Genomic DNA, 19,685 nt, shown 5'->3' on the forward strand with positions numbered 1-19,685 from the left:
AACGCTACATACTTGCTGCAAGCTAGTTTGGTGTTACGATATGCAGCTTGAAAATGAGTTGCTCTTACGTTGATCTTATCACTGTTTCTATTGTAAGGTAATATGGCTGTGACTCATGATTTTGCATAAACATTTAAATGATGGTTTCAACATTTTCATTTTGAGGACGCTGTGCCAAATATTGCAGTGATAGCTTCAAAACATGCCACTTTGAAAGGCAAGTAAGTATAACTGATTTTTTTTTCTTTTACATGAAGCTGTAACAGAATCCTTCAAGATTTTCAGATTACAAGGGCATTGTGTACGGCAGCATCACCCCACTGTCATGACCTTCAGCTGTCCTATTGCTTGTTGAAGTGATAACTGTTGCATTACACTGGGATCTTGGCCTGCTGAAATTCTTGTGTTTCTTCTGCCTTTCGTAACAGCTTGTCACACACACCAAATAATAAGGCCATACTGGGTATTCCAATATAAAGAGTGCCTCATCTACGCATCAGTTGAGATGTTTCACATACTCATTAATAAACAGATAACACATTTTGGGATTAGCAAACGAGATCTTTCAGCACTATTATAATATGTTTCATCCAATGAATTGATGTATTTAATATGGAGATTCTTTTAATTAACGTAACTGAATATTTAGTAGCATGACACTTCTCATGCTGTGTGCTTCTGTTTGTTGGTCAGTGTCAGCAGGAAAACAAAAAGAACAGCAACCATCGAAAAATGATCACACAAGCTGAAATCCAAACCAAATGTGGAACAGAGAGCAATGGAATAGTCATGTTGCATGTGCAGTGGTCTGAACCTCCTTGAAGATACCACAACACAAACAAGAGTACAAGCCTATTTCCTGCGGGGAGTGTCCTACGGAGGCTTAATAATATGTGTCTTTAGTTTGACAGAGATACAATGATCGTTATTTAGAGGACAATATTAGAGCTATCATCTCATATTTTCCTTCATGATAAGGAAGAGGTTCTTGCACATTCCAGACAGATCACTAACCATCTCTTTTCCTTTTCTTCATTAAAGTAAAACCAAAAAGATTGCAGAGCAACTGATGCCTCCAGTATTTGTGGTGTGAAAGCACTAAAAACTTTTCTTCTTGCTAAAGCATTTTTTTTTCTTCAGAATTGAAAAATGAAGAATCAATGATTCCCCTGAAGAATCAATGCTCTTACAAACCTGGCCACAGTTTGCTCATTGACCTTCTTGGAATCTTCCACAGAACGTGCCCTGTTCTGATTTCTCTGAAAATGCAGTCTGCTACTGAAATAAAGGACAGACAGATGAAGAGGAATGTTGTAGATAAGTTTGGGATCTGCTGCCTGCTGCTACGTTTTTGTGGAGCAGTGAGATAAGTGGGTGCTGGTTAGTGCTGAACAGTGTTGGAAATATGAAATACAGCTATGAGTAGGGAAGCCACTTCCAAGAGCTGCCATAAAGGTGGACAAGCAGCGCTGGCAAGTCCATTTATAGAAACAGTTGTCCACTGAAGAGTTATTTTAGATTCTAGTTATAAGCAGATAGAAATTGAAGCCATATATTTATAGTTTTTCAAGTGACCTTCCTTTAAATGGGGCAGTATATTCAGTTTTAGTATTTATGGAAGAAAGTGAGATTAATACTGAAACATCACGCAGATTATGTGTGTGTGCCTTAATATGTCACACATCTTCTCAGTTTTAAGTGGATCCTGTTGTTGGACATGCACTAATGATGCAGAAGGCATTTTTGTATGCATAGAAGCCAATGGCAGTCTAGAAGTCTTGAGCCCTTCTGTATCAAACAGCACGCTTTATGTCAGATTTTCAATAACCTGTCCACCTAAAAGGCAACATATGCAAGAAAGATGGATAGGTCTGATGTAGTCAGAACATATAGGAAAAAAAAGGGGCTGAAGCAAAATCCTCAGAAGATCCTGAAGTTGTTTTTGAAGTAGCACAGGAAATGTGGGTGCTGATGAGCACACTGACTCATCCATCCTGTTGCCAAAACAAATAGATGACAACTCCTTTAGAGCAGGGAGGGAAAAGCACTAGACAGCGACAACCAATCACCAAAGTCATCCTCTCTGCAAGCTCTTTTCTAGTTGCACAAGGACCAAGAAGTTTATCAGGCAAACATCATGCTGCTTGCTTTTCAGTTCTCAGAGCACTTCATCCCCACAGAACCCCACAGTAAGGATTCAGAATTTTCTCCTAACCAAAGTGATTGGGCTTTCACGGACAGTCAGATAGGAAAATCCCAGCTCAGCAGTCTACGGATTTCAACTAAAACACAAAAATAAATGGCATCCAAACTGATGTATAGCTATAATAAAAGTGAAAGGAATACATATTTTTAGGTTTAGATAACCACAGTTTTCCTATTGTGTCTTTAGAAGTGAGTTATCCCATACTTGGCCTTTGGACAGCTTTGAACCATCTGTTGGTACTACTCCATGTCGGAAACTCAGTAATAGGATAGAGTGATTTGGAATGTGAAAAATATTCCCTCTACTTAAACTCTCATTAGTAACTGCTTAGAAACTTAGCTCTCAAAAAACCACAGAATAATAAGCCCAAGAAATAGGGCAGATTCTTCCAAAGCAAAATATAGCTAGGATAACAGAGTAATAGTTTGCTGGTTGAATAATGTAATAGTTGGTTGAATAACACTGAAATACAACAGAGGGTGAATACCAATTCATACAAAATGATCTAGTTTTGTTCAAACTAGCATTTCTACTTCCCTGATCTTTAACGTCAGCTGGCTCAAGTCATCAGCATGCACTGGTGACAAAATTGTGACAAAATCACAGACTCAAAAAGCAGCTGAGGCTGAAGGCATCTCTGGAGCTCATCAGGTCCAACCCTTGCTCAGGGCTATGTCCAGTCAGTATTTGAAGATCTCTGACAATGGAGATTCTACAGGCAACCTGCTTCAGTGTGTGTCCACTGTCAGAGTCAAAGTGTATTCTTACGTTTAAACAGGATTTCCAGTGTAAGAGTCAGTTTTCCTGATAGGAGTCCTGATGGCTTTGTTGCCACTGAGCATCACTGGGAAAGTCTGGCTCTGTTGTCTTTTCTCCCTGCATCAAGCGTTTACGTCTCAGCCCTCTCCAAACTGAGCAGCCCCAGACCTCTCAGTTTCTCCCTGTATGACAGATGCTTCAATCCTTTAATCATCTTTGTGGCATCTCAGAAGACCTGCTCCATCATGTCTATGTGTCTCTCACACTACAGATGCAAACACTGGATTCAGTACACCAGATTTATCCTAGGGCTTGGGAAAGAATAACCTCCCTCTACCTATATGACAGTCTGCTTCATGCAGCTCCAACTGCTGTTGCCCTTCTTTGTTGAATTTGCTACCTCATGCCCAACTTGGGTACAGTGCCCACTCTGCTGCCAACCACTTGGTGTCTGCCAGGATCCTTTTGGCAAAGCTACTTCCCAACTGGTTGGTCCCCAGCCTGAGCTGTTGCTTGGGATTATTTCTTCCAAGGTGCAGGACTTGACACTTCACCTTGTTGAACTTTCTGGTTTTCCTGTCAGACAATTATTTCTCCAGCCTGTCAGGGAAAACATTCCAGCTATGTTCCTGTGTCATTTCTGAGATTTGAAGGGTCACTACCTAACTGCCTGCCCTTATCTCTAGCACTGATACACATTACCTCCATAAATGGCAGTCAAGTAATGATAACTAGGAAAAAAAAACAACAAACAACACACTGTATTAATTTTTAGTGAAAAGATGCACATTAGAAGTATCATCACTAACTACACTAATAATAATGTTCTCATATCTTAATATTCCAGTGAACAAATCACGAAATTTGATTATGCTCTTGCTGAATGCAGCTAATAGCAAATCTGCAATTTCGCCATGTGAAAGAAAGACCAAAACCTCACAAGCAGATATGGTCTGATAATGAATAATAACACATTGCCCAAGGCTTCTGTGCTGATATGGTATTTAAAGGATTTTTGTGTTTGTTTCTGACTCATACAACTGATGTTGACACATGGACACTATGTAAAGACTATGGATGAAGGCCATATCCTTGGCATAATTAAGCACCAGCAGATGTGTAGGATACAACTGAGAGCTACAAAGAGACAGAAACAAGAATCTGGCAGGCATGCTTCATAAATGCTCCTTCACGTACACGCATTCCCTCACGCTTCTTTCTTAAGATAAGAGAAATACTGCGTGATTTGAGACAGCGTAGCCAGCAGTGGTTTCTAAATCATGAATACCCTTTCACCCTGGCTAATAATGGATTTATTTGTAGCAGTTACCAGAGAACACTATTAGATGATGGGCCATTTGGCCTAGTGGTCATTAACGTTGTTGAGACCACTGGCGCATACCTGTGTCAGGTCTGTGCTCCTTTTTGCTGTTCTCCTTGCATCCTCTTACTTTTCCCTGAACAAGGACGGACTTAAGGAACTGCGAGTCAGTCCTAATCCAATCCTTGACACTGAACAGATTAGTGAAAGCAGAACTCACTAAAAGATGTGTCTTAACTGTATATTTGAGCAAACTAAGGCATGTGCCTGTGATACTTAAAGAGGGGCTTTGTTTAATATGCCTCGGCATATAGTAGTGTCTCATGCAATAAACATTAGTGAAAATGTTTCTTAAAGATAATGTGCAAGAATAAATTGACAGTTCAGAACAATTTATTTATGGTATTTTAATACCAAGTAAATGCATTTCTCAAGTAAGAATTTATAAATCTGGCAGTTTATAGAAAAAAATAAATCACAGCTTCACAAAAAGCTAACTTTCAACAGTTTGCTCCCCAAACCCCCAACACACAATTTACAGTATAATTCAACTGTAGGTAGAAAGTTAACAGCGGTGTGAAATTCTTAAAAAATATTTGCAACAGCAATTGAAAATAAAATTATGATATTTACTCAGTGAAAAAGTAATAGGAATTATGTTTCCCAGTAAAGGATACATCAGAAAAGCAGCAAAAAATCCTCCTTCTACTTATTATGTGCCACCTTTCTCCCTGCCAGAGTCATCACTGGCAAAGGCAATACTTCAGTATTAATCATTGCCACGTTCAGTGTTTTTGGCAAGAAGTCATACTCAGAAGTCCAGTGTTTGAAACGTGTTCTGTCCTCACCCTGTGTGCTCCACCTCCTGTGTCCTTACCTCCTGTGTGCTGTTATTCCTGTTCTTTGGTGCAAGACCGAACCAGTGACAGCTCAGAGAAAGGTAAGTATAACGATTTTCCTATGGATTCATGTCCACTCTCCACTCTTTCTTCACCTCCCCAGTACAAACTGGAAAACCCAGAAATTTTAGTTTCTACACCTCACATTTGAGTACTTACACAAGATGAGGGATTTGAATGTTGGTGTTGTATTTTCACCTCTGCACAAAAACCCAATGCAACCACAGGAGGAAAAATGTTCCTTCTCTAACTGAATTAAAAATCACATTTTCAAAGGTCATTGCACTTGATAACAAAAAGGCAATTCATATGCATTTGATATTAAATATATTGTACAGACCTAAAATTCTGTGCAATCCATTGCTTCAGACACACACATACTTAACATTTTTTTTTAAAGCTAAGCTCCTAGTTGTAATTTAATGAAGAAAAACTTTTTAAAGAGTATTTTTTCAAAGACAAAAATTCCTAAGAACACATACACACACACTTATACACTCCCTTTAACTCCTAGTGCATTTAAACAGATCTTTGTTTTGAAATTCTCCACGTTGTTCCCACATTGAACTTTGCTTTCATTCTAAACCAGTCCAGTTGACACTACACAAGAACGCTTTTTCTCTGGCCTATGCAATAAGGCTGGCATTTATCATGCTGTTGGTACAAACACGAAAGCTGAAGATTACTGCCTCACTCCTTTACCTGCGGAGGATTTAAAGTTTTCCAAGTGGACGCAACTCATTTTTCGCTCCTGCTGCCTGCAAACTCCAAAGGCCAGTTTCAGGTGCTACGTGTTTACTATCCCAAAGCCAGGGTTTTGGGTTGGCTCTGCAAATTTTGTGACAACCTGCTGTTAAAACCACAGACGTGGAAAATGAGAGGGAGATATTGGTCCCCAAGATATACTAAATGAGAACAAGAACTAATCACTGATATTTAATTTGGAGTCGACCCTCTTTAAGGAAAACTGTGTTAGCTTCAACTTTCACAATTTTAACAAATAATCACTAAAAATACCCTTAATTTGGACAACAGAATCTATACAGTATTGGTCAAGAAAAGTATATTGTACAGACTAGTTTTAAGAGTTATCAGTTACTGAGAACTGCAGATCTGTCCTTTGAATAGTGTGCTGTATCAAGTTTGTCTTTCAGAACAAACACAAAAGGGTGAGAACAAGAAGCATGACCTTAACCAAAACATCTACTTTCTCCTACCTCTTTAAATGTACAGTTGCAGGACTTGGTGTTTTAAATACTTAAAATAGGCAAATTGACTACAATTCTCAGAAGTCAAACCAAACTATCAAACTTTCTGATTGATCAATTCAATAGTGCTCTGTTTATCATATCAGTAACCTCTTCATTGCCAAACCAGTGGCAGTGTTTCTTGTTGTCAATACATTTTGAGCTAGTGTTTGAAGAATGTCTACCATTGAGGGTGTTTCAGAACAGAGGCAACTAAAACAAAACAACTTTGGCAACCACAGATATATGATAGATAGTTCACAGCAGCTGGAAGAATAGTAAGACCTTTACAAAGTCCCATAGTGCACCATTCACTTTTTGCAGTTTGCTGTATAAAGTACCAAAACTCTGAAAATTTTAGCTAAACATTTGAAATTACCTATGAAGTTGCAGGATTTTTTATACCAACTTTCTCAAACAATGCTAGGGCTTGTGAAATTTGAAAGGGTGATGTGAGATAGTCCACACAAAGGCCTCCAGTGCAGTTGGAGTTGATTGGGAAGGGAGCAGAGAAGTGAAGGGCTGAAGATTTAAGTTTCAATGTACCACTCAGAGGTTGCTCAAGGACTGACAACAGATATATTCATGAATTAATTTAGTCACACAAGTAGTATCATCACACTGGTGGTGGAATCTCTTCAGACAAGAAAACAAAATGAAACAAACAAATAAACAACTCAGCTGCATCCAGAGAGTCCATTAGGCAGTCTCATTTATCTGTACCTTAAATAAGAAAGAATATCCATTAGTAACATAGAAATTACTAATATTACAATACTCTGGATTGTTTTTAACACACTATTAACACAGCTGAGCTATAGGAAGAACTCAGTATAACCATTTTTTGTTTTCGATTAAGTCAATTTTAAATTCAATTATGCAAATATAAGCTAGCACTTTGTGTGTATGAGAGGAAGAAAACACTAATAAAGACGGGTAAACTTTTAACAAGTAGAAGAATCAAAATACACTAAGTTTATTTTTTTTCTGAAAATGAGCTTAACTTTCAGAAATGTGGGAAATATTGCAACTAACTTGTATAACTTTATTGTGATGCTTGTATGTAAATTAGTGCACAATTCAGCAGCAGCTATCACAAGAAAAACAGATTCTTAAAAAAACAAATCAACAATAAAGGAATGTTTAAGCAGGAAAAATATGGTAGTACTATCAGCATTCTGTGAGAATAAGATGCCACTCACAGCCAATTTTTGGTTTTAGACCTCACTTGAGAGGTGCCAATTTAAAAGCATACAAATGCTTTTCTTTAAATATGAGTCTAACAGAAATTAATGTCACCTTCAGCTGACCTTCACCTCTCACAAAACAAAACAAAGCAAAACAAACAAACAAACAAAAACGACTACAGAATATGCTGAAATCTTTCAGGTGTCCAGCTCCAAAACACTTAAGAGAATCTTAAGGACCCCAGGTGCTACATACAACTTGCTTTAGTAGTTAAATGAAGCAAAATATTGTCCCCTTCTGTACTGGGGAAAAAGAATGAAGATTATATAATAAAGCGCAACAATTGACCCAATTTTGATGAAATTATGAAATACAGTATTGTTCTTCACATTCAGCCATCAGGTGCTGCATGAAAAAGCAGTTAGTTTAGGAGATCTCTAAACAGTTTTTTGCCACGTTAGTGTTCTCTATTCTGCCACAGCAGATTTCTGCTTCACATTTCAGCAGTTGTAAAAGCATGGCTCTGACCTACAGAGGCATGTTCAACAACAGCACTATTGCCATGCAAGACTTACTGCTGTTTCAGCACATGAAGGATGAATTCAATCCTCAGTAGATTCAATCCTCAAACTTAGTATACTGGTGACTGTGTTGCAGTTCTATTGTTTTGTTAAGAGATAAAATGTAACAAATTAATTAATGGAGTCACAGTACTGAAGTTAGTAGGAAATTCTGGTCAGCTAGTTCTGGCATTTAAAAGCAAAAAGGTATTTACTGTAGAAAATGTCTCAGGGGGATGCAGCCTTGCTTCAGTCAGCAACACAAATGTAATGTACCATGTTCTACCCTAACTACACAGCTGAGCAAAACTACTACTTGTAGGTATCATTACTAATGCTGCTCCTTTTTAGATAGTGCCATTTTTTAAAAAACACAAGAGCTGGAAATTTCTTGCAACTTCTCCTGTCCCAGGTTTAACATGTGAAAATAAAACAAAATACTCAATAGATACTGTTCAAAAACAAGGGTAAAACAGGGTTCTGAAGGCCACTGTTTATTGAGATGTTTTCCACTTGTGGGTCTGAAAGGCACAGAAAAGCTTAGAGAGAAAAAAAAATTTGCTTATTTGAGATCCCACAACAGTGTAAGTTTAGATACATATGCAGGTTACTGATTAGTTGATTTTAAAAAGCAGTAAATCCAGAATTTCAGTTGCCTATTTGCCCATTTAAATATTGATCTTCATATTAATTCAAGCATCCCCATGTCAATTCTAGGATCCTCACCTAGAATTAATACTCAAGTTGCTTAGTTCAGCTTGTTAAAAATTTACCCACTTACCACGGTTGGTTTTATGTTATATTTCATAATCAAGACTGTTCTCATTCACAAGATACATTCCACATTAGCAAATCAATGTCAAACCATTTGTTCAGTTTGATTTTAACTTAGCATTTGTTTAGTTTTATTTTAGTTCTCCTATGAGCTCAGACAGTCTCTTCCATGCAAGGTAAATTACAACTGAGTGGTTAATTCAGGCTGAGTTGAGTAGAAACAGAGACAAACACATCATAACAGCAGCATGCTAGAGTCCTCAACAGCCTGTTTAATAAATACCCCATCCCCCCAGAAAACAAAATAAAGAAAACTAAATAACCACCCCCTAAACAACCACCTAGCATCAGCGGTTGTACTGTAAAATATTTTCCTTGAAAAGACATTTTGAAACAGAACAACAAAGAACAAATGACATAACCATATAAGCTTCTTTCTCTTACCAGATGAATATCTTAATGCAGTGTTTCATTTCTGGCATAAGTACCATCATCCATATTAAGAACTTTCTTTTAAGTAAGTATATTAATAGGTTGAAGATGCATCTTCATTGCATATGCACACACAGTCCCTCTACACAGTTTTTGTAGTTTTCAACCCCACTTTATTGGGGTTTCTTCTCTTCATATCTAATCAATTCATTTATCCACCAGAGTAAAGCAGTAAAAGAACATTCTAAAGATTAAGTAGATGAAGGTTTCTAATCATGCAATAATTCCAAGGACAGCAGAAAAACAAAGGGTTGCATGAAGATAGGTTCCAAGAATAGAAGTCTTCCCTTTACTTGGACCAGAGCCTCAGGATAATTAAAAAGGTTATGAGAAGAAATGCAAGACAAAGGATGGAACCTACTTCTAACTGCAGTGCATACTGCAATGCAGATAATGCAAAATTCTGCTAGGTTGCTCCAACTAATATCCTTTTTATAAACTGTATACAGTCTGTATAGCTAAACAAAGGGAAGTGATAGCATCAGGATTAAAATACATCCAACAACTATGAATTCCATGGCACATAAAGATGAATTCAAGATGGCATTCACTTTGTTCCCTTAGGCACTATGTGACTAATTAACACCCTTAAACATTCGTGTGCATGAACAACAAAAAAGCATCAGTCATTTTTGCTGAAAATAAACAGTGGGGAAAAAAAAAAAAAGCCCAAAAAAACAAAACCCAACACTTAAACTAGTGTAGATAGCTTTTTAAGTGATCTAGTTCAAATAGTAACTAACCTGAGACGTACTTTGCTCCGATTAACATTATCATGCTACTCATAATAAAAAAACCCAAAGGCAGACTACAGAAGATACTAGTGTCACCTGATGTCATCCAGAGGAAGGTGTTTCCAGTCAAGCAAATCAAAAGAGAAATATATATATAAATTGCAATGTATGTGTTAAAAAATCATACGAACAGCAAAAAGTAACAATAGCAGTGACATTTGTAGAAAAATTTAAAAAGTTCATGCATAACCCCCCACAATAATTCAAAACAGGCTCTCAACAGGAGGTAAAATGCAAGTTCCATCAACAGAACTATCTAGGTTGAGCCCATTTCCAGTATTATTCAATCTTAAATGCTCCTAGCAGGCAGAAAACAAAGATCTAAGAAAAATAACTCTTTTTGCCCCAGTGTTTACACAAATAATGACTGAGATTACGTTCTGATAAACATAATCCTTCTCTAATTAGCTGAAGAACTAGTTTAATTTTCTGCTAGGCAGATTTTCTAAACTTCAAAAGAAAATAAAGATATATAGATAAGATACATATCGAGCACTTGGGGTTTTGGGAAATGTAACAGACAATCTAGATATAAGGAGACTAAATCATACTGCACAGTACTGAAGTGAATCTTCTTAGTCATGCTGTTACCTATTTCCCTTCCAAACAGCCTTCAGGGAATTGTTTCTATAACCCTGATGTTAAATAAAATATCTAAACCTATGCACAAAATTTTAAAAGGAAATATTTAGCTTTAGTTTTCAACAATAATGCAAAACACTTAGGCTGCAAGTGTGGGTTTTGGGGGCTGGGTTATATTTTGAAGATTCTTTACTTAAATCTCTTAATTTGAGTAGTAACTCCAACAAAAGTGAGATGAAATTAAATGAAATGAAAGACAAGGCCCACAGATTGCGTGCAGTAGGCTGATTCAGGCCTGAAAACTTTATCTGAAACAGATCTTAAATATAAATTCAAATCATAGATCGTAGAAGACTGCAAGTTTTATGTAATTGAAATCTAACAGATAGAAAATCTCTCTACTTCAAAAGAAAGGTCTTTTTAGTCTCTCAAAAGCATTTGTAATGTTCTATGTGTGCGAGCAATAAGTCTTTGCAATTCTTCACTTTATGATAACTTCCTACTCTTAGTTCTTGTGGGTCAAGCAGGCTGCGATGTTGTTATCAGTCCCTCCTTTATATGCAGCAAATGATAAAGGAAAGATACAGCAAGAAAAATTACTGGATGAAACTTTTCTCTTTTGCAACATTAGTAGAAGAAAGTTCACAAAATTCCTGCACTATCTCTTCTTTTACATAGGATTTTTTTTCTCTTGTAAACCATCACTATTCTGTGAAGCCTACAGTTAGTCTGATTTAATGCCCTCTGATTCTAGAAGCCTGCAAGATATTGATTGTATCATCATTTCAAGAGGAAGACCTATATTCTTGATTTGTTTCCAAAGTGTTTTTAAGTAATAATTTTCAAATAACTGGAATAATTGATGGATGGTAGGAATGGAAAAGGTCACCAAACTCAAGATTAATTAACTAGGCTAGCTGACTAATTAATAATATTTGATCTGCGATAATGTTTGTTTTACCATTTGAAGGAGCTTCAGATGTTTCCCAGTCCATAGATTTCATCACAGCTTTCTTCCATCTGGCATAGCGATATTCACTTTCTGAAAGTGAGAAATAAACAAACAGAAAAATCTGTCAGTGCCTATGAATTCAAATTTAAGTATTTAAGCTTCAAGAACTACACTATTGGCTTTTCACCCTTTTCCATAATACAATTTTTCTGCCTCAAATAAGTATTATAAAATATTATTTGGAATACATTACGTAAAAAAAAAAATAATAATAACCCTTACAACAACCAGAAAAAGAAAAATCATAGTAATGTACAGTAAGGAGAAACAAACTTCAAAAACACTTTTCTGAATGTTCAACAGTTAAAAGATGTACAAGTAGGACAAAATGAAGCAATTGTTATCCATGCAGAAGCCCTTCAGTATTGAAAATACTGTCTTGAAGTAGGAATCCTAGAAGTAATTATAGTCCAAATGGTAGGACAAAATTCTGCAAAAGAAGTTAAAAAATAATTGGAAAGACAAAATGTGTTTATCTTGCACATGGATTAATTATGTCAAGTATGCTCTTTTTGCTTCTATAAGCACTTATGAATGACGAAAAAGTTAGCTAAAATAATGATCAATGTAGGCTTTTTAAAGACAAAATAGGAGTCTCCCACAAATATTTTGTCCTTTCCAAATCTGTGAAAACACTTAAATTCACAAAAGCTTTAGGAGGCATTCTTCTCCTCATAAAAAAACCTTCAAGATTTCTTTGATTTCCTTCCTGAAAGTCAAAAGCCACTAACTGCAGTGCCAGGTACTGAGCTTTTTTAAAAAACTAAAAAGAAAAAAAAACAAAGCAGCTCAAGCCTGTGGAGATGTATTGTTTTAACCTTTTTCCAGTCCTACTAGTCGAATGCTCTACTAGTTAAACAACCCTAAAGAATCAAAACAGCACGTGGAACGCACTTCCCTAAACCAAACGCTACAAAGCTGATCGTTAACATTTGTAAGGATATTTACATATAGCTGGTTTTATATGGGTATGGCAGAGTGCAACAAAGAGTAACCCGATCTGTTGAACATAAAACAGTTTACAGATTCTTAGAGTATATTCAAAGGTTTTACCCTCTGGGTTGATCTGTGGTTCAAATCGTTCACATGTCACTGCTGTCAAATCTCCAGGATTCAGACTCCAAATTCCAACTCCTTCTGCAGCTCCTGCTGCCATAGCAGCTCCTAGAGCTGTTGTTTCAGGCATTGATGGCTTCACTAAAGTAAATCAGAGAGAAGGCCACGATGTTTTTGTAATGAAAGTCGGATGACATCAGAACTAAAGACTTACATATACATCTATATTTTCTATAACTGCTATATAAGCTTCCCTTACGTTTACCAACTGCAAATATCATTTTATTGCCATTGACATGGTTATTAAGTTAGTTTCAACTATGAGTCTTCCAACTTGTTGAAATACCTCATATCGCAACTTCCCTCAACACTGAATCATGCAATTCCTCACTCTCACATCACGTGTAAGGCTTCTGACCTTTACCACCACTTTCTTCAGCATACTTCTGTTAACACTAGGATTATTTTGTTGTCCTTTTCCTCCCTAAAGCAATGACCAGTGGCAAAGCTATCCATTTTGTTCTCACGGTCTAGATGTTTTGGTATTACAAGCATTTTTATTTAGACCAGGCATCTTAAAAGATGTTACATGCCAGTACTTAATAGCTTGTTTGCTTTCCACTGTTGCTATAGAAGAACATTCAACCCCCAGGCTGTAAATCTGTGCCATTCACTGTTTCATGCACAGAACTCCTTAAAAGCTGATCTTACCGATCATTCTCTTTCAACTGCTAAATTTAGGCACTAATAGTACGGACCTTGTGCATCATATATTATTAAAGGCAAGCTATAACATCTCTATTTAAAAACTTTCCAATACTTTGCTATCACTGAAGTGTCTCACATGCTCATGCATAAAAGCAGAGAAGGTGCAAAGCTCTGACTGACCTTTGTCCAAGACTCTCAAGGTCAGCAGGACAGAGTTAATTATTTCATCAATTTAAAATTTGTCAGATGGTTAGAATTTGGCATGACAACTTCAGAGTTCAATACTATCACAGTGCTATAACATTTCAACACAAGATACAAGAGTCAGAGATGTTCTAGAAGAATGAATCTCAAAACTTGATATAAGACCTAAAAATCTTTTCTGAAAAGAAAAAAAATAAAAAGTCCATCACTCACCACGCTGAGAAGAGCAATCTGAATGGCCCTCATCAGCCATTATGAATGAATGCTGCTTTCAGCTTCAAAAAGAAAATAGGAGTCGTAATTTTATCTTACCTACTGGAATACACAGGATGTCTGACTGGAGTTGCATGAGAACTTTGTTATTGGTCATTCCTCCATCTACTTGTAACTGACTTAATGGTATCCCACAGTCTTTGTTCATTGCATCTAAAATCTTAAGAATAATATATGTTAAGATTTAATTGCAGAAAAATCAATGAAATCCTCAGAATGTAAAATACTGATAAGTCAACATTTGCTGCAGTGTTAAGCAGATAATTCTCCCTCCCATATACATCAAGATTGCAAAACAGTAGTAACAATGCACTTTTGTCTCATGTACAGCAAGTGCATTCAATTTATCACAGAAATCCTAACGTAGGAAATGTTTCTCTATAGCTAGCCTATCTTTTGCTTATATGGTCTGAAAAGAACTTTGAAAAAGAGCTGATGATCATCATGAACTTTGTTAAAACTAACAAGGAAGGAAGTCCACAGCATTACCCTACAATCATCTAAATGCAGAATACTGAGTTCTATATGGTCTTGTAATAGTATTCAATCAAATGGCTCACTTACAATTTTACTGTTAGCATATCATTCTTGATAAACAGGCATTAACTATTGCAGAATGATTTTCTCTTTGTAATTTTTAATTTATTTGATTAAAAAAAAAAAGTGTGCTTTTCTCAGCTTTAAATGACAAAGCAAAATACATAAACCACACAAAAAAAGAAATTACAATGCATGTTAACACTATTCTGTAGTTCACAAGGCACTCAGTTATACAGACCTTACTGCAAAAGGTCAATCTATTTATATGGAAAAACAAATGGGTTTGTAAAGCATGAAAAAATATACAGAAGTGAGGTATCTGGTAGGTTTTTATCTAGTCCCAGAAAGTAAGTCAGGAAGGAACCAGAAGTATTGACTAAGATATAAAAAGGAGGTAAGAGGTCAGTCTGCACTGTGGCAGAAACTATATATAGGCCTGCAAATTACATTTACATTACAAATAATCTGGAAAATAGGATAAACACCAGATTATGAAAGCTTGCTGACATCACTAAGTAATAATGCTCCTCACCATTTGTTTCCTTCACATGTACCATTTTACATTCATCTATGCTGAATTTCACCTGCTTTTCTCTACCATTCAGAACTTCAGCAGTGCCTCATAATCTCAGATTTATGTATACTGTTGGAAGCTCCAACTTTATCAACTTGTGAGACCACGCTGAATAATGTGATGCACTCAGCAGAGATTAAAAAAGTGAAAAGAATGCTAGAAATGAGGAGGTGATGAAGGAACAAAACAAATCATGATCATGCTGCTACTTTCTCTATAGTAGTGAGATTAGATTAAGAGCAAGGCACCCAGGTAAGCTGTGTCTAATGACAGCCATGTGCAGCTCTTAGAAGGGAAAAATTACTTATTTTTCTATAATGCTTTCTGAGAGAAAAAAAACATAACAAGGGTCATCTGATTGCACAAAGGGTCATCTGGTGGCACTTTCTGGATAAAAAAGGAAAAGAAACTGAACGGTACAGTAAAACAAAACAAAAAAATCCCCACCAAATGGATGCAGATTTTGAGAGTTTTCCTGAGGAATGTGGAAGACTCCTATTTCAAGGGGAATTAAAACAGAATAACTTTGTTTCTGACAAGACAAAGCTAAGAGTATATTTCTGAAAAATATATGTTTTATCTACATCATCATGACTTAATTTACTAATATAAGCACTTCCAGAGACCTAATAAGGCACTCCTATATCTGTGAAGTGTTAGCTGTTAAGTATGTCCAAACAGTTAACTTCACCTTCAGCCTGAAAGCTTTATTCCCCTCCCTCCTACTACCAACCACACGCTGTCTCTTGTGACATTTGCTACAGTCCTCTGGGAGGCAGCTGAGGCCATTAATCCAGTAAAAAAACAGCTCAGCAAAAGAGGGATAATTTTTTGCTGGAAAGTTCATTGAGCTGTCACGTGAGATGGAATGGATAGGAGGAGGGATAAGGAAAGAGAGGAGCAGACAGCGAACTAGGCTATCACTTCAGTTGGCTGTAATTTTACTTTGACTTCTACAATCAGAATTAAGAGATATAAACTAAGTGCCTTTCATGACTTTCTGAGGACTCAAAGGGTGTTAGCATAGCTTCAAAAATATATGCCCTGCTGAAGTTTCTGGCTTTCTTTTTCCACAGGACTATGTCTTACCTTACTCATTGTTACTAGAGAAATAAGAAGGCTATTTTCTTCCTCTTTTACAGTGTTAGCTGGATATTGTTTTAAAACAAATTATGTTTATAGAACACCATCTTAAAAGCATGAAATCATATTCAGGTTTGACTCCTACCCCTTAGAGTCCATGATTTTCATTTTGTCTTACACTTTTACAGAACACAAGGAGCATAAATTGATAGTAGATGGTGATAAAAATATATTAATGCTTAGAACATTCTGACAGCATGCTTTTTAATTTGGTTGAAGGATTAACTTTGAGTGTGAGATTTAGTTTTGTTTTTGCAGAATGTTGGCAAAGACAATTAGATACGTGGTGAACAAGAAGTGAATATGGATTTCCCTTGATATTATGTCTGCTGCTCTTGTGTACTGAAAGTGACATCAATCATATCCGTCAGAGCACAGAATATAGAATGTAGTCTTCTATGATGTAGAACTAATGCTACATTTCAGTTTTGGCATTGCCTTGTCATTTTAAAGTTTGTCTGTTCTGCATCTCATGACATTCACAAAATGTGTTCACCTTATTTTAAGTGTTGAGAAAAACCATAAAAATAATGTACCGCCCAACCAGATCATTGTAGCTAAGTTCACAGGAACAATTCTTCAACACAAGCATCATGTAAATTAGCATACAAGTGTGGTATGAAGCACCTGACTTTCAGTCAACCTTTTTAATCCTCTCTCTTTCTGAAGATTTACAGTTACTATTATCGTACTAGTTTACAATGAATTGAACAACTAATTTGCTTTTACCTCTCGTGTTTGGAAGCAGACTGCTTCTAGTGCAGCAAAGGCAATGTGGTTTTTGTTTGTAAACTGGGTAAGGCCACAGATAATGCTGTTGAACAGAGGAAAAAGAAAACCAGCAGTTAGAACATTTTTTCCAGAAAATACTTCAGACTTAGGCCTTTTAATTCACAGCTCATTCAGTTCTGTCACATAAGGACTGCTTTTAAATGTTAAAAAGCTTGTTTCTTTTTAATCTGAGTTCTCTTATCTCTGTAATAAGCTGTTTCCTGTGTTCAATCAATACAATTCATTGCCATAATTTACAAAATTATTGTCAATGTGCATGCATAAAGGGTGCATATTCATACACACACACATATAAATTCGAGTGTTCTTCCCTTAAGGAATGTATGATCTAGGACAACTTCTATTTTTAAAAAAAGTATCAGTGGTCACTAAAATCTTAATAATTCTCTCATGCTTTCAGTTCTAAAGGATAAGCCTGGCTGGGTCAATGCTGTGTATTTGGTGCTGGATACATGCAAGAACTGAGATATTAAAGGACATTTTTAGTTACTGCCATTTCAAAGATCAGCTTATAATAGTTAAGAAGCTAAGTACTGTGATCTAAAAAAATTGTTAGAATACCTATGTCAGAGCTTTTTTGTTCCTTAAGTACTAAAAGCATCTAATTTCTAAAAACAGGACTTCCAGGCGTTGGGAACTGGATATTCTTAAAGATCTCTTTTTTCAATTTAGGGAAGTTATTTTATATGTATTATGCTTCTGTAACTCTCACGGCATGCTCTGATTCCAGCAACAGCACACAAGCTCACAATAGTAGAAAAGAAGAAACAGAAGGCTACTACTTCAACTAGTAGATCTAACTAGTACCAGACTGTTAAGTCTTAACAAACGAAAGGGATTGGGAGGCATTATACTGAAGAGTGTTTAATAGACAGAAATCAAAGAGGAAAGGCAGGTGAAATAGGGAAGAATTTAGAAGGTTGAATCATTTGACATAGAGAATGCAACAGCTGTGGGAAAGTGAGCTCAGAAAAATAAATCACCACTAATTTCTTAATTTTCTTCTTTTATTGCTCAACAGTTCGCAGGTACACAGAACCAGATATGTGTGAAATAAAAAAAGCTGGCTCTTTCCATGTCATGAATCATAGAATCATAGAATGGCTGGGTTGAAAAGTACCACAGTTATCATCCAGTTTCAACCCCCCTGCTACGTGCAGGGTCACCAACCACTAGACCAGGCTGCCCAGAGCCACATCCAGCCTGGCCTTGAATGCCTCCAGGGATGGGGCATCCACAACCTCCTTGGGCAACCTGTTCCAGTGCATCACCACCCTTTGAGTGAAAAACTTCCTCCTAATATCTAACCTAAACTTCCTCTGTCTCAGTTTATGAATGATAAAATTATCCTTCGGTCGGTCCCTTCCAACTCAGGATATTCTATTACTCTGTGATTCTATGAACTGTCCTCCAAAAACCACAACCTTGTCCAAGTGTTTTCCACCCTCCACCCCCTCCTTCTTTTTTAAAATTTTCAGAGGTGGGTGGAAGGATGATTGGCTGAGTCAGCTAGTCCTTGTTCTTCGATCAGTAGCAGTTGCTGTTTTGAGCAGATTAAATACAAAGGAAAAGCTGTGGTTGCTTGAAGATACTATGGAGAATCAAGAAAAACACAAAACAAAACAAAACAACAATTTCTCATACCTGAAAGGACTAGTGTTACTATTTGTAAAATAATTAAATTTTCTTGCAAATGTGGTGCTTATTCAGATCCTTACCCCCTTGCACTGGGTTCCCAGTAAGGTGCGTACAGTCCTGAAAATGCTGGCACAAAGTAGCAGCCATAAGAAGTTCCCGCTTCTGCAGCCAGTTTTTCTAATGCACACACAAATAGTCTTTACTTAGCTTTTCACAACTACACCAGTATTTAAACACGACACTCAAAGATATTATTATTTAAAGAGAGAATATTTATAATATGTTAGGTAGCCACAAAAGCAATCAAGCTATTACGATTAGAAAATACAACTAACTGTCATCTCCTCATCTGTAACATGATGTCCACTTGCAACAATATGAATGGAAAATGGGGCATAGGAGGCTATGGTAAATGTAAAATCAAAAACCAAAATGATTTACTTGACATTCAAACCTAGATTCTTTGAGGTTTTCAAAGGGTATGCTGTGAATAAAGAATTCTACCTTCAAAGGTTACACTTGACATTTAAGTCAAGGCAAGCATGTAAAACTGGATCAAGACCAAAGAGAGTTAAGAACTAAATTCCCATTAATTTCAAATGGATTTAGAGTCCTAAATTCTCATCTTAAGTATATAATCACCCGGCCAACTACAAGGAAATGTGAGGTTTCTTAATATCTGAGTAGTAATATCAGATATCTGAATTCCCCAATACTAAAATATGTAATTTTAAAAGTTGTTTAAAGCACCCAGCATGACAAATGAAGTATTCTTAGTGCACAGCTTCATCCTATAACAAGTAAAGAAAGTATGTTCTTTCCACTTTTGAAAATTTCTTTTGTTTGCGTTGATCAAACTATAGCAACAGAGAGGAAAGGTAGGGAAATTTAGTCAAAAATTCTTTTTCAAATGATACTTTCAC

At 36.4% G+C, this 19,685-nt stretch overlaps 1 protein-coding gene across 8 annotated transcripts in view; it reads right to left on the reverse strand.

Moving 5' to 3' along the window:
- Positions 1 to 19,685, reverse strand: part of GK (glycerol kinase) — a 61,740-nt gene that overhangs the window by 20,838 nt on the left and 21,217 nt on the right. For 3 of the 8 annotated variants that reach the window (XR_014879934.1, XR_014879928.1, XR_014879927.1), the window contains exons 15-19: positions 18,843 to 18,939; positions 17,062 to 17,146; positions 14,115 to 14,235; positions 12,888 to 13,031; positions 11,784 to 11,864 (exon numbers count right to left, since the gene is read on the reverse strand). Coding sequence is in view for 5 of the 8 variants with exons in the window: in XM_085210404.1 (XP_085066530.1) it covers positions 8,239 to 8,279; positions 10,190 to 10,276; positions 11,784 to 11,864; positions 12,888 to 13,031; positions 14,115 to 14,235; positions 17,062 to 17,146; positions 18,843 to 18,939 (656 nt within the window). In the remaining 3 variants the exon portion in view is untranslated. Of the gene's footprint in view, positions 1 to 4,661; positions 7,156 to 8,195; positions 8,280 to 10,184; positions 10,277 to 11,783; positions 11,865 to 12,887; positions 13,032 to 14,114; positions 14,236 to 17,061; positions 17,147 to 18,842; positions 18,940 to 19,685 lie in introns of those variants that run through there. The other 5 variants (XM_085210404.1, XM_085210397.1, XM_085210410.1 and 2 more) reach the window with 4 other exon arrangements.

Source organism: Meleagris gallopavo, chromosome 1 (genome assembly GCF_905368555.1).
Source record: "Meleagris gallopavo chromosome 1, MGAL_WU_HG_1.1, whole genome shotgun sequence".
Lineage (NCBI taxonomy): Eukaryota > Metazoa > Chordata > Aves > Galliformes > Phasianidae > Meleagris > Meleagris gallopavo.